The sequence below is a fragment of the Oncorhynchus clarkii genome, chromosome 4 (genome assembly GCF_045791955.1).
Source record: "Oncorhynchus clarkii lewisi isolate Uvic-CL-2024 chromosome 4, UVic_Ocla_1.0, whole genome shotgun sequence".
In the NCBI taxonomy this organism is placed as follows: Eukaryota; Metazoa; Chordata; class Actinopteri; order Salmoniformes; family Salmonidae; genus Oncorhynchus; species Oncorhynchus clarkii.
Window position 1 is genome coordinate 44,235,563 of NC_092150.1, and position 20,905 is coordinate 44,256,467.

Below are 20,905 nucleotides of genomic sequence, written 5' to 3' on the forward strand. Positions count from 1 at the left end.
ATTGCGTCAGATAACAACATTGACGAATACGCTGATTCGGTGTGCGAGTTCATTAGAACGTGCGTTGAAGATGTCGTTCCCATAGCAACGATTAAAACATTCCCTAACCAGAAACCGTGGATTGATGGCAGCATTCGCGTGAAACTGAAAGCGCGAACCACTGCTTTTAATCAGGGCAAGGTGACTGGTAACATGACCAAATACAAACAGTGCAGCTATTCCCTCCGCAAGGCTATCAAACAAGCTAAGCGTCAGTATAGAGACAAAGTAGAATCTCAATTCAACGGCTCAGTCACAAGAGGTATGTGGCAGGGTCTACAGTCAATCACGGACTACAAGAAGAAAACCAGCCCAGTCACGGACCAGGATGTCTTGCTCCCAGGCAGACTAAATAACTTTTTTGCCCGCTTTGAGGACAATACAGTGCCACTGACACGGCCTGCAACGAAAACATGCGGACTCTCCTTCACTGCAGCCGAGGTGAGTAAAACATTTAAACGTGTTAACCCTCGCAAGGCTGCAGGCCCAGACGGCATCCCCAGCCGCGCCCTCAGAGCATGCGCAGACCAGCTGGCCGGTGTGTTTACGGACATATTCAATCAATCCCTATACCAGTCTGCTGTTCCCACATGCTTCAAGAGGGCCACCATTGTTCCTGTTCCCAAGAAAGCTAAGGTAACTGAGCTAAACGACTACCGCCCCGTAGCACTCACTTCCGTCATCATGAAGTGCTTTGAGAGACTAGTCAAGGACCATATCACCTCCACCCTACCTGACACCCTAGAACCACTCCAATTTGCTTACCGCCCAAATAGGTCCACAGACGATGCAATCTCAACCACACTGCACACTGCCCTAACCCATCTGGACAAGAGGAATACCTATGTGAGAATGCTGTTCATCGACTACAGCTCGGCATTCAACACCATAGTACCCTCCAAGCTCGTCATCAAGCTCGAGACCCTGGGTCTCGACCCCGCCCTGTGCAACTGGGTACTGGACTTCCTGACGGGCTGCCCCCAGGTGGTGAGGTAGGCAACAACATCTCCACCCCGCTGATCCTCAACACTGGGGCCCCACAAGGGTGCGTTCTGAGCCCTCTCCTGTACTCCCTGTTCACCCACGACTGCGTGGCCACGCACGCCTCCAACTCAATCATCAAGTTTGCGGACGACACAACAGTGGTAGGCTTGATTACCAACAACGACGAGACGGCCTACAGGGAGGAGGTGAGGGCCCTCGGAGTGTGGTGTCAGGAAAATAACCTCACACTCAACGTCAACAAAACTAAGGAGATGATTGTGGACTTCAGGAAACAGCAGAGGGAACACCCCCCTATCCACATCGATGGAACAGTAGTGGAGAGGGTAGTAAGTTTTAAGTTCCTCGGCATACACATCACAGACAAACTGAATTGGTCCACTCACACAGACAGCATCGTGAAGAAGGCGCAGCAGCGCCTCTTCAACCTCAGGAGGCTGAAGAAATTCGGCTTGTCACCAAAAGCACTCACAAACTTCTACAGATGCACAATCGAGAGCATCCTGGCGGGCTGTATCACCGCCTGGTACGGCAACTGCTCCGCCCACAACCGTAAGGCTCTCCAGAGGGTAGTGAGGTCTGCACAACGCATCACCGGGGGCAAACTACCTGCCCTCCAGGACACCTACACCACCCAATGTTACAGGAAGGCCATAAAGATCATCAAGGACAACAACCACCCGAGCCACTGCCTGTTCACCCCGCTATCATCCAGAAGGCGAGGTCAGTACAGGTGCATCAAAGCTGGGACCGAGAGACTGAAAAACAGCTTCTATCTCAAGGCCATCAGACTGTTAAACAGCCATCACTAACATTGAGTGGCTGCTGCCAACACACTGACTCAACTCCAGCCACTTTAATAATGGGAATTGATGGGAAATGATGTAAAATATATCACTAGCCACTTTAAACAATGCTACCTAATATAATGTTTACATACCCTACATTATTCATCTCATATGTATACGTATATACTGTACTCTATATCATCTACTGCATCCTTATGTAATACATGTATCACTAGCCACTTTAACTATGCCACTTTGTTTACATACTCATCTCATATGTATATACTGTACTCGATACCATCTACTGTATCTTGCCTATGCTGCTCTGTACCATCACTCATCCATATATCTTTATGTACATATTCTTTATCCCCTTACACTGTGTATAAGACAGTAGTTTTGGAATTGTTAGTTAGTTTACTTGTTGGTTATTACTGCATTGTCGGAACTAGAAGCACAAGCATTTCACTACACTCGCATTAACATCTGCTAACCATGTGTATGTGACAAATAAAATTTGATTTGATTTGATTTGATACCACGGCCACAATGTCTGTAAAGAGCATGAGGTGTGGCTAATGTTAGCCAGCTTGAGCTAGCTAGCATACGAAGGATGGATGGTAACTTCCTGTTGAATGCTTTTTGGCTTCTTCTGTGGGGTTTAAGAGGTGCTGCCACCTACTGTAACGCAGCGATAAACACTTTTCTTCAAGTCAGTGAGGTGGTTTAGGGAGTGGAATTTGTTAAAAGGAGCAGTGTGGATTGCCCCAAAAATATAGTATATTAAATGTAGGGTATCTTTGGGCATAATCAATATAATCTACTTAAACTGTAAATTTAGGTGTATCCTTTTTGTGTCATCCTAGATGATTTTAAATTAATTATGTCCACGTGTAGTTGTGTTTTTAAATTGGCAAATAAATCGAATCAAATTAAAATCACAACAAATGTAAGGTACTTATAGAAACAACAAAAACAGCTTACAGCCTCTGGTTGGCTGGGGTTAGCTTGAAGGCGGCAGGCCGAATTTGAGATTAGAGAAATTCTTTGCTATTGTCTTTGAAATTACTCAACCCCTACATAACCAATGTAACCCAATACAGTTTTGCTTTGACTGCTATAGGCCTAAAAACTCTGTGCATTACTTAGTGATTTTTTCCCCCACAAAGTTTCCTGTACAATTTGGGTGATGCAGAACGATTTGGAAAGGCAACTGTGTGTAGAGCCATAAGAAGAGTCTGCTTCGCATTGAATACTTTTTTGGCCATGAACCTGTCCATATAATCAAGGAGGACTTTTACAGAATTGCAGGCACTGTTGGCTGTGGTCAATTGACTGCCAGCGATGTTTGCTAATCTCAAATGAACAACACTAGGCAACATGATAAAAAAAAAGTTTTACATTTCTGGTGTTAAAACTAAACGTAGAAGATATTGTTGCCCGTGTTGTCATGAAAAGCACTCTGAATTCAATCAATTCTTATTCCTCATACATAGGCTGTGGAATGGGCCTACCAATGCAATTGTGACATAGGCTACCACAATTTATATATTGGTAAATAGCCTTCACATGTAATATCACCAACAAGGCGATAAAAGTGCTCTATAAAGTGAAAGCATTATTACTAATCACCCATGTGTATATTAGGCCTATTAGATATTGGAACAGTGCCGGTTCACTTACACATTTACTCTGTTTGCAATTTTCTGTCAGGCTGTATTTTGCTGTGGCGGCTGTATTACTATTTTGGGGTAAATAAGTGAGCATATTTGTTGTATGTTGTCACAAGTGTTTATTGTTGTGGACTTATTGGGCTCTGTCTTTTGACTCCATATCTATATACTTTTATGTCATCGACATGAGGACCTTTTTGAACGTTGTGTGCACACGCCAATTGTCAGATCGACCAATCTGCACTTCGGTTAGTCTAATTACTTCAAGGAGAGGCAGCCATTCTGGAACCAAGAAATCACAGACTCCCTCATCTGGTTAAGGTAAGCTGGATATGTTCAGGGAATCCTGAATTTGTTAAACCATCTTTTTGGAATTACCCCCCTATGGGGGGAGTAGGGAAAATAGATAGACAGCCTAATTTGGGTGTAGCCCTGGGCAGATTTATTTTTATGCCATGTTGTCTTCAGGAGATTGTCTGTTTCATATATTTATTTCACACTAGTTGATGTAAGTCAGTGGACCAATTCCCATTACTTATGATTGTCTTTCATATTATAGGATATGCTTGTCAGAATGAACAGTAATGTTATTCCTTATACTTATTTTATTATTACATTTCTTCCCAATTTGTCTGGTGCATCTTATTGCCTGCAATCTAATGTCTAAATCCAATATGCATACTTGTGTTTTTTAAAATGAATTACAAGAGGCTATGCCTTTTTGTAGGCATTCATGTAGGTAGGCTTGGTAAGATCAACTTTAAAACATTCAGGCAATCCTAACTTCAAAATCTTTAAGATCTTTATGAACTATAACTATATAAATGAGGATAAAATAACTCACCGACAGTAACTCTTGAACCGTTAAAGCTAGAGACACCAAACCAACTTTCACATGTTCAGGCTATCCTAACGTTAAATTCATATAATATACTATACTTACAGTGCCTTGCGAAAGTATTCGGCCCCCTTGAACTTTGCGACCTTTTGCCACATTTCAGGCTTCAAACATAAAGATATAAAACTGTATTTTTTTGTGAAGAATCAACAACAAGTGGGACACAATCATGAAGTGGAACGACATTTATTGGATATTTCAAACTTTTTAACAAATCAAAAACTGAAAAATTGGGCGTGCAAAATTATTCAGCCCCTTTACTTTCAGTGCAGCAAACTCTCTCCAGAAGTTTAGTGAGGATCTCTGAATGATCCAATGTTGACCTAAATGACTAATGATGATAAATACAATCCACCTGTTTGTAATCAAGTCACCGTATAAATGCACCTGCACTGTGATAGTCTCAGAGGTCCGTTAAAAGCGCAGAGAGCATCATGAAGAACAAGGAACACACCAGGCAGGTCCGAGATACTGTTGTGAAGAAGTTTAAAGCCGGATTTGGATACAAAAAGATTTCCCAAGCTTTAAACATCCCAAGGAGCACTGTGCAAGCGATAATATTGAAATGGAAGGAGTATCAGACCACTGCAAATCTACCAAGACCTGGCCGTCCCTCTAAACTTTCAGCTCATACAAGGAGAAGACTGATCAGTAATGCAGCCAAGAGGCCCATGATCACTCTGGATGAACTGCAGAGATCTACAGATGAGGTGGGAGACTCTGTCCATAGGACAACAATCAGTCGTATATTGCACAAATCTGGCCTTTATGGAAGAGTGGCAAGAAGAAAGCCATTTCTTAAAGATATCCATAAAAAGTGTTGTTTAAAGTTTGCCACAAGCCACCTGGGAGACACACCAAACATGTGGAAGAAGGTGCTCTGGTCAGATGAAACCAAAATTGAACTTTTTGGCAACAATGCAAAACGTTATGTTTGGCATAAAAGCAACACAGCTGAACACACCATCCCCACTGTCAAACATGGTGGTGGCAGCATCATGGTTTGAGCCTGCTTTTCTTCAGCAGGGACAGGGAAGATGGTGGTTAAAATTGATGGGAAGATGGATGGAGCCAAATACAGGACCATTCTGGAAGAAAACCTGTTGGAGTCTGCAAAAGACCTGAGACTGGGACAGAGATTTGTCTTCCAACAAGACAATGATCCAAAACATAAAGCAAAATCTACAATGGAATGGTTCAAAAATAAACATATCCAGGTGTTAGAATGGCCAAGTCAAAGTCCAGACCTGAATCCAATCGAGAATCTGTGGAAAGAACTGAAAACTGCTGTTCACAAATGCTCTCCATCCAACCTCACTGAGCTCGAGCTGTTTTGCAAGGAGGAATGGGAAAAAATGTCAGTCTCTCGATGTGCAAAACTGATAGAGACATACCCCAAGCGACTTACAGCTGTAATCGCAGCAAAAGGTGGCGCTACAAAGTATTAACTTAAGGGGGCTGAATCATTTTGCACGCCCAATTTTTCAGTTTTTGATTTGTTAAAAAAGTTTGAAATATCCAATAAATGTCGTTCCACTTCATGATTGTGTCCCACTTGTTGTTGATTCTTCACAAAAAAATACAGTTTTATATCTTTATGTTTGAAGCCTGAAATGTGGCAAAAGGTCGCAAAGTTCAAGGGGGCCGAATACTTTCGCAAGGCACTGTATGTAAATTAACTATAATTCTATACATTTGAACACATTTACATGAAATAATTCCCTAACAGTAAGTGTTGACACCAAAACAACTTTCACATGTTAAGGCTATCCTCACTTACGATTCATAAAAAACGTATCAACTGAAACTATAAAAATATGTATTAAATTAGCATAAAATAACTCACCAACAGTATCTCTTGAACTGTTCAAGCTAGAGACACCAAACCAACATTCAGATGTTAAGGCTATCCTGACTTCAAATTCTTAAACACTTTTATAAACTATAACTACATACATTTGCAAAGATTTGCATAAAATAACCCACCATTAGTAACTCTTGAAACGTTTACGCTAGAGACACCAAACCAACTTTCACATGTTCAGGCTATCCTATCCTCTCAATTAATCGATCCTTCACAAGCTAGCATACACACCACATTTTCTTCAGGAAATGTACTTTTCTAGTTATTATAATAATTTGTTTTTTTGTACAAATTCTTAATATATATCTAATCTCTCAATTTTCATCTTAAAGTGTACCAGATTTTGCATTTAGCTGTATTTTTTATTTTTTTTTACCCTACTAGTGTTCTATCTCTGGCTTTGGGCTAAGCCCCCAATGTCCTTAAATCCTAGAAATCCTAGAAATGCCCCTGCTCTCGGCCGACAACTGCTACAGGTGTGTCCTTGCTAAGAGACATGGGTGTGGTGCTCTTCTTACCCATTTCTTTCTCTTTGATCTCAATCTCAGTTGTCACTTTATATTTCCTGGCCAGTGTCAAAGTATTCTCCTCCACTGTGTGTAAGAGTTTGGTTATGGTGTGGTCCCGGTGCTCCTCTTTGAGTCTGTTCCAGGCCACCAACTCATCCTTCTCAACCAAATTGTTCACCACATGTAAAAATGTCTGTGGAATAGAAAGGAAGGCAAACAAAAGCATTTATGAATATCAAGAAACAAGACAAATCATACTGTTTATTTTCATGGATTGAACAACCCTTTCTCTGTTTTAATGTATACGCAGCAAAGTTTAAGTAGCCTTACAAATGATGACAGAAACCATATATATATATATACCCTTAGGCCAAGAACATTTAGTATCCTACTTCTAAAAAAAGCAATAACAATGCTAGTGGAAATAAAGATTACTCTGAGAGTTGCTTTGGTCACGGCTGGTTTGGCGGTTTGATTCTTCTCCCCAGAGCTCATCAGCGAGGCCGATTGAGAGAGGGCCTCCACATAGGAGATCACATCCACCGACGTCAGCTCTCCCGACGTCTGTTTTTCAATCTCCACCAGCAGGCTTTGAAGATCTGTAAGATTTCTGATCTACAAATGGAAGAGACAAGATTAAGTAAGCTCCAATGGATGCCTCCTCTCCAAATAGGATAAAAGGGATGGTCAATTTAAAAATGTCTACTAAATCTTAAAGCAAAGCAGACAATTAAACTAAGTTATTCCCACAAAAAGTGTTCAGACCTATACACATTTCTTCACATGGATATTAACATATATTCCTAATAGGAGATCCTGATTGATAAACACATGTACCAACTAAATATCTATATAGTGACCAACAGAGGGCGGTGTCCTATTATATATTATAAGTGGTACTACCTTCCTAGTTCATTTGTTGGAATACTTACATATTCAAGTGTTCTGTTGACACTTTGTGTTAGGCACACAACGTTGTCATGACAATTTTTCTTGGGATGCTCTGGAATACAACATATGGAAACATCATATGAATTTAACAGTCTGCTAGAGTAACCTCAAAACTGCTTGTTTGTTTAACAATATTTAAATATTTACAACTATGATATCACCAGGACATACCAAAATTGTTACATATTTAATTTTTTAAAAAGATAATTAAGATAACACTGCTCACAATTTGTTTATTAAGATTTTATATAATATGGTAATCTCACATCATTTTAATAATGTATCCTCCCAATTCCCTCAACTTTGGTTTCAAAATTTTGAGGGTGAATTGATAGGCTTACCTTGACATATTATCCCATTCTCTGTATGAAATCGCTTAGTGCCTAAAGTAGAAATGTAATCTCTTTGGCAGGTGCAAGAGAAAGATCCATTTGTGTTTGTGCAATGTGAGAATGGCCCACAGATTTGGTCGTTCTTGCATTCATCAATATCTAATAGTAAAAAGAATAACAGGGTATTTTTTTAATGAAAGACATAAAATAGGCCCTGATGAATGACATTTTCAAACTGAGAAAAAAATATTGAATATCAGTTTCTTAAATATGTGTTGTAATGTTGAGAAAAAACCTGATATATACAGTGCATTCGGAAGGTTTTCAGACCCCTTGACTTTTTCCACATTTTGTTACGTTACAGCCTTATTCTAAAATTGATTTTATTGTGTTTTTCCTCATCAATGTACACACAATACCCCATAATGACAAAGCAAAAACAGGTTTTTAGAAATGTTTGCACATTTTATTACAAATAAAAAACAGAAATACCTTATTCACATAAGTATTCAGACCCTTTGGTATGAAACTCGAAATTGAGCTCAGGTGCATCCTGTTTCCATTGATCATTGTTGAGATGTTTCTACAACTTGATTGGAGTCCACCTGTGGTAAATTCATTTGATTGGACATGATTTGGAAAGGCACACACCTGTCTATATAAGGTCCCACAGTTGACAGTGCATGTCAGAGCAAAAACAAAGCCATGAGGTTGAAGGAATTGTCCGTAGAGCGCCGAGACAGGATTGTGTCGAGGCACAGATCTGGGGAAGGGTACCAAAAAATGTCTGCAGCTTTGAAGGTCCCCAAGAACACAGTGGCCTCCATCATTCCTAAATGGACGAAGTTTGGAACCACTAAGGTTTGTCCTAGAGTTTGTCCAAACTGAGCAATCGGGGGAGAATGGCCTTGGTCAGGGAAGTGACCAAGAATCCAATGGTCACTCAGAGTTCCAGAGTGCCTCTGTGGAGATGGGAGAACCTTCCAGAAGGACAACCATCTCTGCAGCACTCCACCAATCAGGCCTTCATGGTAGAGTGGCCAGACGGAAGCTCTCCTCATTAAAAGGCACATGACAGCCCACTTGGAGTTTGCCAAATGGTACCTAAAGACTCTCAGACCACGAGAAACAAGATTCTCTGGTCTGATGAAACCAAGATGAAACTCTTTGGCCTGAATGCCAAGAGTCACGTATTGAGGAAACCTGGCACCATCCCTACGGTGAAGAATGGTGGTGGCAGCATCATGCTGTGTTGGTGTTTTTCAGTGGCAGGGACTGGGACTGGGAGACTTGTCAGGAACAAGGGAAAGATGAATGGAGCAAAGCACAGATCCTTGATGAAAACCTGCTCAAGACTTCAGACTGGGCTGAAGGTTCACCTTCCAACAGGACAAGCACACAGCCAAGACAATGCAGGGGTGACTTCGGCACAAGTCTCTGCATGTCCTTGAGTGGCCCAGCCAGAGCCCGAACTTGAACCTGAAAATAGCTGTGTAGCAACGCTCCCCATCCAAGCTAACAGAGCTTGAGAGGATCTGCAGAGAAGAATTGGACAAACTCCCCAAATACAGGTGGGCCATACTTGTAGTGTCATACCCAAGAAGACTCAAGGCTGTAATCGCCGCCAAAGGTGCTTCAACAAGGTATTGATTAAAGGGTCTGAAAACTCATGTAAATGTCATATTTCTGTATTTTTATATTTTGTAAATTGCAAAAACAATTGTTGCTTTGTTGTAATGGGGTGTTGTGTGTAGATTGATGAGAGGGGAAAAAAACTATTTAATCAATTTTAGAATAAGGCTGTAACGTAACAAAATTTGGAAAAAGTTAAGTGGTCTGAGTACTTTCCGAATGTACCAGTCAAAAGTTCGGACACCCCTACTCATTCCAGGGATTTTCTTTATTTTTTCTATTTTCTACATTGTAGAAATAACACATATGAAATCATGTGGTAACCAAAAAAGTGATAAACAAATCAAAATATATTTTAGATTTTAGATTCTTCAAATTAGCCACCTTTGCCTTGATGACAGCTTTGCACACACTTGGCATTCTCTCAACCCGCTTCATGAAGTATTCACCTGGAATGCATTTAAATTAACAGGTGTGTCTTGTTAAAAGTTAATTTGTGGAATTTCTTTCCTACCTAATGCTTTTGAGCCAATCAGCTGTGTTGCGACAAGGAATGGTTGGTATACAGAACATAGCCCTATTTGGTAAAATACCAAGTCCATATTATGGCAAGAACAGCTCAAATAAGCAAAGAGAAACGACAGATCATCAGTACTTTAAGAATATGGGAAAAAAATGAACTTTTATAGTTTCTTCAAGTACAGTGGTAAAAACCACCAGGCGCTATAATGAAACTGTCTCTCAGGAGGACCGGCACAGGAAAAGAAGACCCAGAGTTACCTCTGCTGCAGAGGATAAGTTAATTTGAGTGAACTGCACCTCAGATTGCAGCCCAAATAAATGCTTCACTGATTTCAAGTAATAGACACATCTCAACATGAACTGTTCAGAAGAGACTGCGTGAATCATGCCTTCATGGTTGAATTGCTGTAAAGAAACCACTGCTAAAGGACACCAATAACAAGAAGAGACTTGCTTGGGCCAAGAAACACGAGCAATGGACATTAGACCGGTGGAAATCTGTCCTTAGGTCTGATGAGTCCAAATATGAGATTTTTGGTTCCAACCGCCGTGTCTTTATGAGACGCAGAGTAGGTGAACGGATGATCTCCGTATGTGTGGTTCCCACCGTGAAGCATGGAAGAGGAGGTGTGATGGTGTGGGGGTGCTTTGCTGGTGACACTGTTAGTGATTTATTTAGAATTCAAAGCACAGCATTCTGCATTGATACGCCATCCCATCTGGTTTGCGCTTAGTCGGAATATCATTTGTTTTTCAACAGGACAATGACCCAACACACCTCCAGGCTGTGTAAGAGCTATTTGACCAAGGAGAGTGATGGAGGGCTGGATCAGATGACATGGCCTCCACAATCACCCGACCTCAAGCCATTTTGAGATGGTTTGGGATAAATTGGAGCATATGTGGGAGCTCCTTCAAGACTGTTGGAAAAGCATTCCTCATGAAGCTGGTTGAGAGAAGGCCAGGAGTGTGCAAAGCTGTCATCAAGACAAAGGGTGGCTACTTTGAAGAATCTAAAATATATTTTGATTTGTTTAACACTTTTTCTGGTTACTACATGATGCCATATGTGTTATTTCATAGTTTTGATGTCTTCACTATTATTGTACTATGTAGAAAATAGCAAAATAAAGAAAAACCCTTGAATGAGTTGGTGTGTCCAAACTCTTGACTGGTACTATATAAATATATATATATATATATATATATATAATACCAGTGCATTCTGTCCCGTCATTTGGTTGAAAGTGATTCAGCCCGGTTGAAGTGTATCCTGAGGCACAGGTGCAGTAGTAGCTGCCCTCTGTATTGGTACAGTTGCTGTTGTTTCCACAGATATTAGTGACATTTTGGCATTCATTGTCATCTGTTATGATGGAAGAAGGACACAGAAACAAAATAAATGTAAATTGTAGATGCTGCGTACACAGTTTAGCAGGTGTTATGGCGGGTGCAGCGAAATGCTTATGTTCCCTGAACCTATCAATCAATGTAGTAAATGTCAACAAGCACACAATAATACAAAATTAAAATATATATTTTTTTACAGCGGTAGGTATGGTAACGTGACCAGTGATCAATGACTATGTACATAGTTCACAGGTCCCTACGGTGCAGGGTAGAATACCCGTCGTAGCTGGCTAGTGATTGTTACTGAAGGGCAGAGTAGGGTACTGGGCAGAGGGAAGGGTGGTGGCTGTTTAACAATTTGATGGCCTTGGGATAGGAGCTGTTTATCAGTATCAACTGTATCAACAAGGGGTTATTATTCAAACATTACTGAGACAAGTCATAGTCAGATTTACAAGGAACGTTACTACGACCCCATACAAGTTAACTACATTGATATAGCTTGCTGTGCACACAGTTCATCCTGGTTGTAACTGGTTTGTAAAATCTGGCAACCGTCAGATATTCACCATGCCAGTTCACATCAAAACACACCTGCATGAGCTATTCACAGTGTTTATTGGAAGTGATCCGATAGGACTTTCAATTGTTGTGTTCGTCTGTCTAGTTATGATGAATATACTGGTCTTCCTCCCCCACTGTACCTTGTGTACAAAGCCTGTCCGGGAAGGGATATCCTTAGCTCTGAGAAAGGGAGGTGACAATATTCAGGATGAAATATGACCTTAAGATTCCAGACCTCTGAACCGCCATTGTTAACACAAACACTGTGTAGGAAAGTGTTCCATAATGACAATGACTGGCTTCCATTTTCTCTGAGTAGCCCATGGGTAGCTCAATAGGATTTCACAGTACAATGGTAGCAAAATGAATATGCATTAGGGATATAAACAAAATTACGTACTCAAGTTGACTGTCTTAAAGGGATAGTTCCCCACTCATATCTATTCTCTAGAATAAAATGAATGGGGTCTGATTTAGAGAATCTAAGAGCATTTCATTGGTGGAGCAAAAATTATAATGTACCTTAAAATTATGGACTATCTTTAAATTTAGAGTAGGAATATTTCATTTAATGGGGCCATCAATTCTGCTCTATATTAATGAAGTGAAGTTCAAAGTTATTTTTAAAATTCTCAAAAACCCATATTTGTACTGTATTTCCGTGTAGAAGCCATTTACTGTATGTTTATATTACCACAGTTTCATTTACATCGGGCCCTTGAATATGTAAACCCCCATGATTATGATCAGATAAGGAAATATGAATACTAAGCAAAAGTGCCCCACAAACCTAAATGCAACAATGTTGGCTGACAGACGAACTTGAGCAATAAAACAATTTGACCACTTTCACCAGGAGCAATCATTTTTCACATTTCAGTCCTTTTGTTATGATAAACACACTTTGATGTTTACAATTTCAATAGGGTAGATAGGTTGGGGGGAAAAAAAACACTAGGAATGATTCATGATTGAAACAGGTTTACAATAACTGTGCGAGTTGCCTGAGAGGATGGTGCCCATAAGGTGCTAATTAACCTCTATGGGATCGGTGTCCACCCCATGGGACGGGTGAGCTAACATTGGCTAATGTGATTAGCATAGGTTGTAAGTAACAAGAACTTTCCCCAGGATGTAGACATATCTGAAATGGGCAGAACGCTTACATTCTTGTTAATCTAACTGGACGGTCCAATTTACAGTAAAATAATACCATGCTATTGTTTGAGGAGAGTGCAAAATTATGATCTTGAAAATGTATTAATAAACCAATTACGCACATTTGGGCAGTCTTGATACAACAGTTTAAATAGATATGCAATGGTTCATTGGTTCAGTCTAAAACTTTGCACATACACTGCTGCCTTCTAGTGGCCAAAATCTAAATTGCGCCTTGGTTGGAATAATACATTATGACATTTCTCTTGCATTTCAAAGATGTCGGTTAAAAAAAAAAAAGCATGTTTTTTTCTTTGTATTATCTTTTACCAGATCTAATGTGTTATATTCTCCTACATTAATTCCACATTTCCACACACTTCAACGTGTTTCCTTTCAAATGGTATCAATAATATGCATATCCTTGCTTCAGGTCCTGAGCTACAGGCAGTTAGATTTGGGTATGTCATTTTAGGTGAAAATTGAAAAAAAGGGTCCTATCCTTACAATTTACCTCTCTCCTCCCCTTCATCTACTCTGATTTAAGTGGATTTAACAGGTGACATCAATAAGGGATCATAGGTCAGTCTATGTCATGGAAAGAAGTGGTGTTCCTAATATTTTGTACAATCAGTGTATGTAATAAAGTTAAGTCAATATTGGAGCTAAACAAACTGGCCAAATTGTTTGTTACCCTAACAATATGTTAGCTGTCTAACCTTTCTTCAGCATGTCATTAAACCTTAATTAATTCAGGGAAGTTCCATTAAGACCAATGTCCCTTTTAGAAGGAAGCCCTGATTTACAAAATACAGCATAAAAATACTAAATACATAATAAGGAATTAGTGAGACAGTTATTTTTAGTGACACTGTTAAAAAGTTGTGTTCACTGCTGAATACGTTATTATTTATTAGCTAACTTCCTTTGCTAACATGTCTAGAACATTTTCTTTGCCACAAAAACGGCTAAGATTGTTGATATACTTTTCTTCTCCCTTCTCAATTCTCAATCTGACCATTTCTACCATGGGAATACATGTATGTCAAGTGTTGTTCTACTTAAAAGCGATGCTGTTGAAAAATAAGCCCTTTTTGATTGAGTTAATGTCCTAATGTATTTTCACTGGGTGTGTAGCTAAAGAAGGAGTTTTAATCCTTGAAGCAATTGAGACATGGATTGTGTATGTGTGCCGTTGAGTGTGAAATGGCAAGACAAAAGATGAAAGTGCCTTTGAATGGGGAATGGTAGTAGGTGCCAGGCACACCGGTTTGAGTGTGTAAAGAACTGTATCACTGCTGGGTATTTCACGCCTAACAGTTTCCTGTGTGTATCAAGAACGGTCTACCACCCAAAGGACATCCAACCAACTTGACACAACAGTGCATTAGTCGCCATGGGCCAGCATCCCTGTGGAACGCTTTCGACACCTTGTAGTCCATGCCCCAACAAATTGAGGCTGTTCTGGGGGCAAAAGGGGGTGGAACTCAATATTAGGAATGTGTTTATAATGTTTTGGATACTAAGTGTATATTTCCAATTAGATTTGGGTAACTTCCAGTCCACATGGACAGATGAACCCCAGGTTCAATTCAATTGAACCTGCTTTGCTGTACTTATGCAAATTAAATTACAGATTGGTTTTGGCTCATTGGTTTTGGGTAAACGTTGAATTACCACCAAGTGGACTCCTCTCACAGGTACTGTAGATTCTTCAAATTTTAAGAATAGCAAGTGTTCTCAGGCAGTAATTTGTAAACTACATGTGTAAATTAAATTCCAGCCTTAACATTGTAAAACAGGACAGAGAAAGTGTTCATTTTTGCCAACCTACAGACCTGATGATGGTAGTACGCCTGCTGTTGAAAGATATAAGACAAATGGGTACCACCGGCTGAAAGTTTTCCATATATGTGAAGCAGTACATACATGTATGCAGTAAGGATCCAAGTACAATCAGCTGATTATGATTAAAGTTTACTCCTAGTGTTAAAAGGTAGTCAAATGTTGGAGTGTTTTTCAACCTTTACACCAGTGTAGATTGAATGCAACAATAACCAGTGTTGGCCATGAATATTTTCACCTAGAGTTACAAAAACTCTGAGTGTTAAAAGCTAATACTTCTTGTGTTGGTGTTAAACGTGTTGATTTAAAAGTTTCAATGGTTATCTCATTTAATAATATATATGCTTGAATAATATAACTTCTAAATCCCAAATAAGCTTAGTACAACCGTTTTATCCCAACTTTTCCATTGTTATATTAATGGTGTCCATTTGAGTCTTTGTAAACAAAGGATAGCCTCAAAAAAACACTATGCAAAATCCTGTTGATCGTATGGACTCTCTCAGTCCTTGCATCCAGAGCATCCTCTATGAACTATGGTTAAAATCCTACATCCCCTCAGCTTTACAGCCAACCAGGTGGCTGTTGTTTGACTAAAACACAAATATCGGATTGTGCCTTTAGCCGCAGACATCATCATGCAACTTTACTTTACAGACCAGTAATATACACCCTTTTAACCCTGAATTAATGCAAGGATAATCACCCAATATTGCCTAAAATAGAGCCTATTTTTTTTCATTTATTTGGGGGTTGAGGCATTAGACTACCTATCAGGTCTAAACCTGAGTGTAATGTCCATTTAAGTGCTATGTATTCCATAGGCCTAATTAACCTTGTTCTGTATAGGTTTGTAAAAAATCTAGAACTTATATTTACCATTACAAAACTTGGTTCCATCGCCAGTATATCCACGGTTGCAGTAACAGGCATTATTGGATCCATTCAGGGTTTTACACGAGGCAAGTTGATGGCATGTATGACAAATGTCATAAAATCTGCATGGGTCTATAACACTGGAAAGCCATGCTATGAGATAGAAATAGAATACATTTGCTTTGTGAATTGATTAAAATATGTGAAAAAAATGTACTACCAGATCAGCATTAACTCATCAATATGGAAGGAACAATGGTACCATGAACTATGGTATGTATTGAATGTTGCATACAATCATATTATGCTATTATGACTAAGAATGTTTACATTTTCAGCAAATGGTAATATAATAACAGAAAGACAAAAATCTTATGTAAGCCTACTCAACATCAATAAACTACTCAGAAGTAATGTTAGACTGATATTGAAATGGACTCGCACAACTGCAAAGTTCCTAATTATATCTATGCAACTATGATCACTAAAGGCCAGAAGACCTGGAATTTGGGATAAAAAATATCCCGCCATGCATCCTGATTATTTTCTCTGGTAAATCCCACATACACATAACGGAAATGGCAAAGAACACATGTGTATTTGTATCATGTTCAAGGGGTCTGCTATGCTACAGTGCATACTATATGACAGAAGAATGGATAGACTCACTTACCTGCTAAAAGTACAAGTTTCATCTGGGACTTGAGCAAAGACTCCATACTTGCTTTGGGACAGAAATACTTTTAGCTGAAACTCTGTGGCTGGTGACGTGGTCCATTTCCTTGCGTCAGTTTTCCTGTTTCCCTAAACCTGACCCTTCCTGTCCTGATCTTTAATCAGCTTTCACAAACATTAAACTGGGGACACGCCACCGTCCCATGACAATGGAGTCTAATCAACAGCATAAGAGAATGCTTATTAACCAGTATAGTCTGGCTTCCTAATGAAAGTTATTGTAGATGTAGTATAAGAGTATACATTCTTACAATTTATGATTTTCAATTTGGTGGCTTTTTCTTTCAACTCCATCTCAATACTAAGTGTTATTTAAGTAGTAATGCTATTGTGCATCTGGGGTGGCCATTTTACAAAACCACAAGGACATTGTTCTCAAAAGAAACAGAAACACTAGCTGAACAACATTGACTTCAGTGAAGGACAACACCCTCTTTTCTAGGACACTGTACAAAAATTACAGAGATGTCTTCCTACAAATGTAACACTGATTTCAATGCACTCGACTAACTTGCATCAGTATTTACGCATCTTTTCATTCATTTTATTCAGATGATCTCCAGACTAGCACTCAAGAGGATGATAGCCACTAAGCCACTCTGAAGCTGCCAAGTAATTGAATTAAGGAATATGAATATCTTATACTGTAAATGTTTTGATAGGGAAAATGAAAGTAAAGGTTTCCTGCATGCTATTAATTCACTCTTCATCCCTTTGATAAGTTTCCAGTTTCCAGTTTCCAGTGGACCATTTCACTGGCTGAGTTGCATGGAAAGTCAAATTGGCCAAGTTGGACTGATTCATTGTATTATATTCTCCTGTCACATGATCAGTTAATTTACATGCATGTAGAATTAAATGAGAACTTTTGGGGTATAGGGTCTTCCAAACAAATTTTATGGTAAATGTAAGTAACGTACCCTACACTTTAGCCTGCAAAAATCGTTGTAGGTTTATTAAATGATGGGTGATATACAATTAAGGTTGGCAAAATTGTTTAGGAAAATGCTCAGAAAGATTGAAGAAAAAAAACACACTGGTGCAAGTCCAAAATTAAAAGGATTATTGGTCTAAATCTATGCTTTGTTTTAGTTTCCCTGGCACTGTTTCCAAATGCTAAACTTTTATAATTTGTAGCACAACTCCCATGAAAGTTATGATACTTATATTAGTATTTTCCGTGCATCATGCCCAAATTGTCTATAAGTGACTTTGTTGAGATACACAATCAAATGTAAATACTTCAGGATGATTTGGACATTACGCACAAAAAAATGCTAATAGAATAGGTACCATAACAAAGGTTACGCATGTAACCATGGTTATGTGAGCTATATGGATCACTCCAATAAATTGGTACAACTCCGCAGCGGAGGGATACATCCGAGGTGAGGATTTACAGATTTACTCCTGTGTACTCTCCTGCAAGGCCTTGCGGAACTCAGCAGAGATGGGGACAGATGGAGAGTCATCACTGTCCACCAGTTTGATGTCCAGTGCAGTGGCTACCTGAGTGAGTAGGCTCCTCATAACCTCTCAAGCCGCTGGGGGCAATGAAGCCCCGTTGCTGGCTTCTGATGGCCTGTCAGCCTGGTAGCCCTGCTCACAGTGGTGAACAGTGCCAGCATCGTCCCCCAGGAACAGCCTATCACTGGCCAACAGGGAATAGCCATCGAAGCTATCAACCTCCGGATGCAGGGCAAACGCCCTCCATTCCAGGTGGTCTCAGCGGTCCGACTACTGCCCCCGTCCAGGACTGGCAGCAGATGGGCTCTGCCTGTGGTGGCTCTGGCCATGCTTCCTGGGAGGGACACTAGGCCCAGTAGAGGGACTAACAGCTTACTGTGGCTCAAACCCAGGCAGTGCATACAGAATTCATAAAGGGAAGCCATAAGCTCAGCCATGAGCTTAGCCAAGCCAACAAGGCCACGGAGCAGGGGTCCAACGCCCTGGGAGAGCTTATGTCGTGACCCGCTTGGGGGAATAACCTTTGATAATCTTCATCAGATGACACTCATAGGACATCATGTTACACAATACATTTATGTTTTGTTCGATAATATGCATATTTATATCCACAAATCTCGGTTTACATTGGCGCCATGTTCAGAAATGCCTCCAAAATATCCGGAGTAATTACAGAGAGCTACGTCAAATAACAGAAATACTCATCATAAACTTTGACGAAAGATACATGTTTTACATATAATTACACTTGTTCTTAATGCAACCGCTGTGTCAGATTTTTTTTTTAAAAGCATACCATGCAATAATCTGAGACGCGGTCAGAAATACACAACATTTCTCCGCCATGTTGGAGTCAACAGAAATACGAAATTACATCATAAATATTCCATTACATTTGATTATCTTTCATCAGAATGCAGTGCCAGGAATCCTAGTTCCGCAATAAATCGTTGTTTTGTTCGATAATGTCCATTACTAGTGTCCAATTAACTACTTTTGTTAGCACGTTTAGCTCACATGTCCAAAAGCTGGCGCCGGTCCAGGCGAACTCGGACGAAAACTTCAAAAAGTTATATTTCAGGTCGAATAAACTGGTCAAACTAAGTAGAGAATCAATCTTCAGGATGTTATTATTATATATATCCATTAACTGTGATAACATGCGTTTTGGTAAGAGGTGTAGGAGTCAGGCGCAGGAGAGCAGGGATGTCTGAGGAGCGTGTTTAATAATAGTCCAGCAATGCAAATGGCACAGAACAAAAATCCCAAAACTACGCTCTCGAATAATCGTGCAAACACACGGAGGAACTAACACAGTTCCGACACTTTACATACACGTGCGTAAATGCGAAAAAACAACAAACATCAAATACCATCGAACGCAACACACACAAGTCTAATCCTGCACGAATTACGGCAGGTAGCAGCTGCCCTATATACCCACAGAAATCAAAGCAATTGAAAACCAGGTGTGAAAAGGAACACAGACAAAACAACCAGAAAAAGAAAAAGGGATCGGTAGTGGCTAGTAGACCGGCGACGCCGAGCGCCGAGCGCCGCCCGAACAGGGAGAGGAGTTACCCTCGGCAGAAGTCGTGACAGTACCCCCCCCCCTGACGCGCGGCTCCCGCAGCGCGACGACGCCGGCCTCGAGGACGACCCGGAGGACGAGGCGCAGGGCGATCCGGATGGAGGCGGTGAAACTCCCTTAGCATAGGAGGATCCAGTACGTCCTCCACCGGCACCCAGCATCTCTCCTCCGGACCGTAACCCTCCCAGTCCAGGAGGTACTGAAGACCCCCCACCCGACGCCTCGAGTCCAGTATGGACCGAACTGCATACGCCGGCGCCCCCCCGATGTCCAGGGGGGGCGGAGGGACCTCCCGCACCTCATCTTCTTGAAGCGGACCAGCCACCACCGGCCTGAGGAGAGACACATGAAACGAGGGGTTAATACGGTAATACGGGGGGAGCTGTAACCTATAACACACCTCGTTTATTCTCCTCAGGACTTTGAATGGCCCCACAAACCGCGGACCCAGCTTCCGGCAGGGCAGGTGGAGGGGCAGGTTTCGGGTCGAGAGCCAGACCCGGTCCCCCGGTGTGTACACCGGGGCCTCGCTGCGATGGCGGTCGGCACTGGCCTTCTGCCGTGCTTCGGCCCGTTTAAGGTACCCATGGGCGGCCTCCCAGGTTTCCCTTGAGCGTTTCACCCAATCGTCCACCGCAGGAGCCTCGGTCTGGCTCTGATGCCATGGTACCAGGACCGGCTGATAGCCCAACACACATTGGAAGGGCGACAGGTTCGTAGAGGAGTGGGGGAGTGAGTTTTGGGCCATCTCTGCCCAGGGGATGTACTTCGCCCACTCCCCTGGCCGGTCCTGGCAATACGACCGCAGAAACCTACCCACATCCTGGTTCACTCTTTCCACCTGCCCATTACTCTCGGGGTGAAACCCAGAGGTCAGGCTGACCGAGACCCCCAAACGTTCCATGAAAGCCTTCCACACCCTGGACGTGAACTGGGGACCCCGATCAGAAACAATATCCTCAGGCACCCCGTAGTGCCGGAAGACGTGAGTAAACAGGGCCTCCGCCGTCTGTAGGGCCGTAGGGAGACCGGGCAAAGGGAGGAGACGACAGGACTTAGAAAACCGATCCACAACGACCAGGATTGTGGTGTTGCCCTGTGACGGTGGC

At 41.1% G+C, this 20,905-nt stretch overlaps 1 protein-coding gene across 2 annotated transcripts in view; it reads right to left on the minus strand.

Annotated features, from left to right (window-relative positions):
- Nucleotides 1–16,801, minus strand: part of LOC139407512 (adhesion G protein-coupled receptor L4) — a 34,731-nt gene extending 17,930 nt beyond the window's left edge. The window contains exons 1-7 of one of the 2 annotated variants that reach the window (XM_071151302.1): nucleotides 16,677–16,801; nucleotides 16,007–16,156; nucleotides 11,427–11,576; nucleotides 8,066–8,215; nucleotides 7,706–7,776; nucleotides 7,209–7,388; nucleotides 6,783–6,966 (exon numbers count right to left, since the gene is read on the minus strand). In XM_071151302.1, the coding sequence (XP_071007403.1) occupies nucleotides 6,783–6,966; nucleotides 7,209–7,388; nucleotides 7,706–7,776; nucleotides 8,066–8,215; nucleotides 11,427–11,576; nucleotides 16,007–16,156; nucleotides 16,677–16,722 (931 nt within the window). In that variant the 5' untranslated portion in view covers nucleotides 16,723–16,801. The remainder of the gene's footprint in view (nucleotides 1–6,782; nucleotides 6,967–7,208; nucleotides 7,389–7,705; nucleotides 7,777–8,065; nucleotides 8,216–11,426; nucleotides 11,577–16,006; nucleotides 16,157–16,676) is intronic. The other variant, XM_071151303.1, reaches the window with a different exon arrangement.
- Nucleotides 16,802–20,905: the final 4,104 nt, after the last annotated feature.